The 7,398-nt window shown below is 61.0% G+C and overlaps 1 protein-coding gene across 1 annotated transcript; it reads right to left on the bottom strand.

Annotated features, from left to right (window-relative positions):
* Window positions 1–1,387: 1,387 nt before the first annotated feature.
* On the bottom strand, window positions 1,388–4,888 carry HSPB8 (heat shock protein family B (small) member 8). Its single transcript, XM_035340690.1, has 3 exons — window positions 4,030–4,888; window positions 2,973–3,036; window positions 1,388–2,143 (listed from the first exon to the last, which is right to left on the bottom strand). Exons 1-3 carry the CDS (start codon window positions 4,406–4,408, stop codon window positions 1,984–1,986), a joined length of 603 nt encoding a protein of 200 aa, XP_035196581.1. The 5' UTR covers window positions 4,409–4,888; the 3' UTR covers window positions 1,388–1,983.
* Between the last annotated feature and the right edge of the window lie 2,510 nt (window positions 4,889–7,398).

Genomic DNA, 7,398 nt, shown 5'->3' with positions numbered 1-7,398 from the left:
TTTTGCTTCCATTTTTGGGAAACGAATCCTCGGGGACACGCCGGGAGCTCGCCTCGTCCTCGGGGGGTGGGACGTGGGACGCCCCTCAGTGCTCCATGCATGGGAAGCCCCACGCCGGAGCGGGTATTAAGCCACAAGGCATAATATGCCATGACACCATAAAACGCAGCGTAATTGCAATGAGGCCATAAAAACGTAACGTAATTGGAGTGGCTATCGCAGTGTTTTGTTACGGGGCTGATGGTTTCACAGCCTCATCTCACCCAGGGGCTGAGGACAGACAGACAGCCCCGGGCATGGGGCCGAGCTGCTGGAATCACGCCGCAGCGTTTCCAGACCTGTTCCTCCACCTGCTGAAACACTCGGAGCAGTATTTATTTTTAAAGCCTCTCTCGCTGCAGTGATCAGGCAGTGCTAGAAAAAGAAAAAAAGGCACCGATCTGCACCTACTTTGTTGGCGTGGGGTTCCCGGAGGATCCAGCAGCTCGAGGGGGTGCTCACCGGAGAGGCCCTGGCAAGCTGCCCCTGTTAGGGGCTTTGTTGCCGATGCAGCCTCAGCTGGTGAGGAATTACCATTGGTGCACTTCCCAGCATTGTTTATAAGATGTTATTAAGGAGTTCATGGGGAAACAGAACCAAATAGACCAGAAAGTGAATAACGAAATAAACCACTTTCCCCCAGCTGCAGATGAGCAGGAGGGATAGCCAAGAACAGAACCCAGCTGGACAATTTCAAACCCCCCCCCCCCCCCCCCCCCCCCAGGGCAGTTTGGGGAAAATTGCTGGGTTTTAGACAGAGCCCCATCTCCCCTTTCACCAACACCCACCTAGCAGCTTCTTCCTCTACTCCAGCTCCCAAAGAGCCAAGCCTGGGCTCTCCATGGCCTAGGCCTGGAGCCCTCCCCAAATACCCAGGGGTGTAGCAGGGCTCAGCTGCAGCTCATCCCCCCCAGCCCCTGTGCCAGCAAGGCTGCCGTGCTCAGGGGAATGCCAGGGCCAGGGTTTACAGCACACAGCGGGGCTGTTGTTGGTAACCAAGCCCCGAACGAGCGCGGGTGCAGCATGTGAGCTGTATTTTTAACTCCAAGGCCCTGGCGCCATGGAAAACCAGGTGCCCGCTCCAGGCGCCCATTGGCACCGCTGCTTTGCCGTGCCCTGGGCATTGGGTTGCAGGGCTGAGCTGCGGCCAGGAGCTTGCTGGGGGACATGTGAGTGGGGATGGTATGGGGACAAACCCCAGTTTCCCAGCTGAGGCGCTGGTTTAGCATCCCCAAGTAGGAACAAAGGTGTGTAGCCCATCCAGAGGGTACAGAAATGCCCACAAACATCCCCACCCACCCCTGCCCTCGCCTCCCAGCCCTCCAGCTCAGCCAAGACCAGCAGAGGCTAAGAACATCAACTCATCTTTATTCCTCAAGTCTGAAAAGTAAAAGCACAAGTTCTCTTTGGAAAAAAAGAAAAAAAAATGTTCAAACATGCAGACAGTTTACATTTCTCAGCAGGTCCGGTGGGGGTTTGGCTGTCGGGGGACAGGGCTGTGCCATTGGCCCCCACCGCCGGACGCGTGCCTTCGGGCTGGCGAGGGGCCGTTTGTGGAGATGGAGTTCAAAAAAACAACAACACCAAAAACAGAGAAGAAGACGACACAGGACCACAGGGTTCCACTTCAATTTAAGAGGAGAAAAGGGCACTTTTTCGCTATTGTTACAAACATCCCGCCTGCTCACCTTACAGCAAAATAAAACAAAAGGACCGTTCTGCTCGGTCTGACGGACACAAAACCCTCTACCGGAGCATCAGACCGCCGCAAAACCGTGGTGGCGGTGGCCTGGCGGCTATGGCAGCTGGTCCTGGGGGGAGGTGGGCGCTGCTGTCCCCGTGAGCAGGAGAGGCTGTGCCCCGGGGCCACCCTGCCGGGGACCAGGGAGCAGGGTCAGGGGGGAGCAGGGAGCAGAGAGGAGGCCGCCAGGGTGTGGGGGGCCGTCAGGCGCAGGTGGCCTCCGAGCTCTCCACGGGGATCTCGCTGCCGCAGCCGCCCTCACCGTACTGCTGGTACGGGGGGATCTGGGGCGCCTCGATGATCAGCAGCCCCTCCGGCGACAAGGAGGCGAAGACGGTGATGGGGTCCACCTCATAGGGCAGCCTGGAGCGGGGACAGAGATAAACTGTTTAGGAGCTGGGGTGGCCGTGTGGCTCGCATCATCCCTGCTGGGAATGCCCACATGGGCAGGGTCAGCAGCCCCCGCGGCGCTCTGCAAATCCCCCTGTTGTTCCCGTAGCTCCCAGGAACGCACCGGGGATATTTAGAGCAGTCTCTTGGCTGCCTCGCCACCCCCCGGGCGCTCTGTTTAATCTCCGCGGCAGATGTGTTTGACAGGACGTCACCGCCGCCTGTGCCGGGACGGCTTCTGCCGAGCACGAGTAAATCAGCCCCGTGCCGCTGCCTGCGTCGTGCCCAGCGCCTTGCCCGTAAAAGGAGCCTCGGCGCCTGCCTCTCACCCGGCGCGGCCGCCCCGCGCACGCAGCTTTTTCCCAGGAATATTTTGGGGAAGCCAAGCGGCAGAAGCCCCCGCCGCTTCCTTGCGGTTTGCACCTGGTGCTGGCTCACCTTCCCCGCTGCTCTTACCCGAGTGAGTCAAGGCGATAGCGATCTGCCTGACATCATTCGGGTATGTGCTCGGGTACGCACGCGGCCGCGCGCTGATGAATGGGTGTATTTTGGGGCTGGTGATGGGATCAGCGCATCGCGGCCCCGCAGGATGTGCTGGCATCGTGCACCCCTCTCCTACTGGGGTCCAAAATGCAGGGAGGGGACTGAGAAGCACCCCGGGTGCTGCTCCGTGCCTGCCTGCTCTCGTGTCAGGGCAGATTTTGGGGTGGAGACAGCAGTGCTGTGGCCATCCCATGTCACAGGGATGGGGTTGTACTTGTAGAGGGCGTAGGAGGATGCCCCGGGGCCGGGTGATACCTACTGGATTTTCTTGGTGAAGTTCTTGGAGACGATGCCTCCTTCCACCTGCTGCTCCTCATGTTTGCCTGGGGGGAAGGACAAACACGGTGTCACCACCCCGCAGGGCTCCTTTGGTTAACCCAACAAGCAAAACAAAACAGAACCCAGGAAATTTTCCAAAGGAGAGGTTTTCCCTTCTCCAGCACAGAGGCTTCCACATGGGGAGGGAGACACCAGACCCAGCCAGGCCTTGAGCTTAAAATGGGAACGATTGTCACAATGAAGTGATTCAAAAAAAAATTAAAAAGGGAAGGGAGATGCCAGCAGCTTGAGGCAGCAGCAAGTGCCCGGCCTCTGGGGCTGCATTGCTCAGAGGAGGAGGAAGTGGAGGAGGAGGGGGTGTTTTCCCCTGCCAAACACCTTTGTTTCCCATGAAGGCCTGGGTCCTGCCTGCTGCCAAGAGATGGAGCTGAAGAAGGAGCCCCCAGAGGTGATAAAATCTTTGGAGGGGCCCCATCCCCTCACCCCCATCCTCTGCCGAGCTGCCAGGTGCTGCATGAGGACCCTCCGATGGGGCTGGAGCTCTGAGGCTGCTTGGCCGCCCCCAACCCTCAGTGTCCCCCCACACCCCAAATCAGCCCCTGGGGCAAATTCTGCGGCGCGGCAGCCCCAGGAGGTGCAGGACATCGGCCTGGGGGATGCTCGGGGCCAGGGGTGAAGTGTTGGGGCGTCACGGCTGGATTTTTAGGGAGGTGCTTCTGGCTGCCTCGCTCTCGGCCCCTTTAAAGGGAATCTCCCTCTCTCCCTCGGCTCTGGCCTCACACAGCTATAATTAACCCAGACAAGCTGGGGCCCCTCTCAGCAGCTCGCTGCTGGGTGCCAGCTGGGACTGAAATCAGGGAGATTTACCCCAAAGGAGGCTTTTCCCTTCCATTTTGGCAGCAAGCGTGCAACCACGGCTCCTGAGCTGGGTCCCCCACCGTGTCCCCAACCCCTTCTGCACCGAGCCCGTGGGGACGCCGCAGGCAGGGCAGGACCTTCGCGCCCCATCCTCCTCCTCCCCGCACCTCGGCTCTCACCTGACACCTCGACGTAGCCGTCCTTGGTTTTGACCGTCAGCTCCTCGGGTTTGAAGCTGTGCACGTTGACGCACACCTTCCAGGGCTCGCGGGAGGCGGGCACGGGGCTGCGGCTCTCGGGGTACCCCCCGAAGCGGGCACCGTAGCCGGGGGCCATGGCGGAGGCGCGGGCCATGCCGGCGCGCAGCGGGCCCGGCCAGGTGGTGGTGAGCCGGGGCCGAGCCCAGTCGGGCCAGTCCGCCGTCAGGTCCCCGGGGAAGGGCGACATGCCGAAATCATCGTCCAGGAGGCGCGAGGTCAAGCCGGGCTCCCGGAAAGGGTCGCGGACGCTTCGCCTGCCGGGGTAATGGCAGGAGAAGGGCAGCTGGCTGTCGGCCATGGCTCGCCGCTCCGGCGGCTCGGGGCTCACGGAGCCTCAGTGGGGCCGCTCCTGGCTGCAAAATTCCCCCGGGAGCCCGGCCCGGGGCAGGCGCATCCACGCGGGCGGGGGCTCGGGCGGGTGCGGTGGGGGCTGCTCCCTCCCCGGCACCAGGCGGAGGGCGACGGAGGAACCCCGGTTCAGGGCTGAACCATTCGGCGCTTGAGAAGCAAGTGCAGGAAGGACGGAGATCTCTGGACCAAAAAAAAAAAAAAAAAGCTTCCTGGTTGGCTTCAGTCCCAGGGATCAGGCGGTGGAAAATAAAACTTCTCGGCCAGAGAAGGAAAAAAACAAACAAACAAACACGAATATCCCAAGATTAAAAGCTTATCTCTCCCCTCTCTCTCCTACAATCACGGTGCGGCTTCCCCGCCGCTCCCGGGTGAGAGCCGCAATAAATGCTTGAGCTCGGAGCCGAGAAACTTCTGTAACCTTCCAGCCGCCGGGCGAGCGCTATTTATATGGCTTTGGGAGGGGGGAGGCTGTGTTTTGCAATTCCTGCCCTGTCAGCCGAGTATTTTGGAGAGGATGAAACAGCCGTGGAGAATCTGGGCTGCGGCAGCTGACCTCTCCTGCTGGCCCGAGGATCCCGGCAGCCACAGGGCCACGGCGTTTTCAGCAGCTGCCCCGGCCCCTGCCTAAAAATAACCCCGGAGCTCATCGCTTTCGCCCCAATGTCACCCATTAAAAATACCCCTCAGTGGGTCCGGCCCCTGCACTGTACAGCCACATGTCCCCATGCCACCGAGCAGCCCACTGCGCTGGGAAATGTGTCACCACCATCCCCCAGCATGGCACGCGAGGGGACGAAGCTGGTTGGGATTTGCAGACTGATGCCCGGGGCTGGGCCTGGAGCAATGCTCCCAGACTGCCTGGGGGGAGTGTGACCCCACAAAGCAGCCAGACACGGTCCTCGCCCCCTCACCCTCCTCCTCCTCGCCGCATGCCCGGCCCTGCCGCAGCAGGGTGAGGCGCTAATCACAGCCCGCGTGGTGGTGGCAGAGCTAATTACAGGGCAGCGCGCAAGGGGAAGGGGCGCGGTGGCGGTGGCGCGAGCGGTGTACCCGGTGGTGCGAGTGGGGGTACCTGGTGGCAGCGAGGGGAGCCCCTGCAGGGGGTCCTGGCACGGCCGGGGTGGGTGGGCGATGCGGCGTGCCGGGGGATGTCGCCGAGGATGCGCAGTGCTGGGTGCTGGACCGCTTCCTCACGCCGCGTCCTCTCCCCGGCTCTGCCTCACGCTCCCGCTCTCCAGCATCTGCAATTTTTCTAATGGACCGATGGCACTAATTGCAGCGGGGAGGCTGTAACGCGCTGCAGGCCGCGCAGCAATTCAGCTGCTGGTCACTCTGACGGCATTAATCACGCTGCGCCGACGCGGCACCGCTGGGGAGGGAGCTGCCTGTGCTGGAGTAGGGAACGGCCGCTTCCCCTGCTCATCCCTCGGCTCCTGCACCGCTGCGTGCGCGAGGCATGGCCAGGCATGGCGGGGGCTCCCTGGGGACCAAAGGGGATGCCCTGGAGATGCCTGGGAGGAGCAGGGAGGCAGCTGCCAGCAGAGGCCGAAGCGTCCTTCTCTGTCCCTTTGTCCTGCCTGGCTGAGGGCTCCCCCCAGTCGGGGTGACACAGGTGTCCTGGGGGTGACAGTGGCCCATGAAAAGGGGCTGAGCCTCAGGGAGGTTTGGTGCAGCCCCATGGCCACCACTATCCCTGCTGCATTTCCAGGAGCCTCCCCACATCCTCAGTCCCGCATCTCCCCAGTAGCTCCGGGCCATCCTCCCTCCCCGGCCAGGAATTCGCCTTGTCGCCTTGTTTATCCCGATTAGTCACACGTCCCTCTCCAGGGCCATCCCGATTTAGCTCCTGTTGTCACTCCAAACCTCCCAGTCGCCTCCCACTGCCCAGCCGGCCCCGCGGCTGCCAGCGGCGCCACGTCAGCTCTGGGGAGCGCAGCACGGCGACCCATCTGCCGAGGGACGTGGGGACGCTGCCCCGTGTCCCTGTTGTCTCTGTTCCATGGCCGGAGCCTTCCCGGGTGCACATCTGAGCTGCCATCGGGGCTCAGCCCAGAGCCACGACCAGCGCTCACAGCTGGTCCCAAGGAGCATCCCCAGGTGAGGGGCATCATCCCTGTGGAGCCCCCAAGCCCTGACCCCCCAGGCTCGACAGCTGCGTTGCTGGCTTGCGCTAGCGGTGGCTGAACTGGGGGGGGACGGGGGGACCCAAATCCCACAGCAAAGGGCAGCAAAATCCTGGCCCAGTGAGGAAAGGAGAGCTGGCAGGAACCCGAACAACTGTTTTTGCTCCAGTCCGTGCCCCGAGGACCCAGTTCTCAGCAGCTGAGAGTGCAGGCACATGTCCTGCCCCAGCGAGCAGCTGAAAGAACCCAAAATATCCTGCCGCACCCAGCCGCATCCAAAAGGAACATGAGAAACGGGGCTGTGATGAGAACCAGATACCATCTGAATCTTTATTGGAACCCTTTTTCTAAACAGGCTAACAACTCAAATACCCCAGGAAGACTAAAGAATACAGTATGCATTTCCATGGAAAGCAAAGGTAGTTTTACAATGGAGTCAAATGAATAGATGCGCCGGTGTAATTTGGTAAGGAATCGACCAACAGGCGAGAAAACAGGGACACCGTTTCCCTGGCAGATTTTCTCCTGTCTAGGCTTTTGTTCTAAATCTCCCCATTCCCTGGATTTTGAACACGGAGGGCTGCCCTGGTGGGGCTCGGGGTGCTGTTCTCTAAGCAAGAGCCCGAAGTCAGGCTGCTTTACTGTGAAGCTGTTGCTGCAACAGCGGCTGTAGTGCTGCTTCTGAGACCCTCCCGATCCTGTGCAAACTTCCAGGCAGCAGCAAAAATCATAGGAATTATCCACCCTCGAGTACAGAGATAATAAAGTCCTGCTGGACACTAAAGGGCAAAGACTTCAGTTAGGCACCGCAATC

The sequence above is a fragment of the Oxyura jamaicensis genome, chromosome 15 (genome assembly GCF_011077185.1).
Source record: "Oxyura jamaicensis isolate SHBP4307 breed ruddy duck chromosome 15, BPBGC_Ojam_1.0, whole genome shotgun sequence".
NCBI classification, from domain to species: Eukaryota; Metazoa; Chordata; class Aves; order Anseriformes; family Anatidae; genus Oxyura; species Oxyura jamaicensis.
The sequence above is the reverse complement of the archived record's forward strand: the minus strand, read 5'-3'. Positions and strand labels throughout refer to the sequence as shown.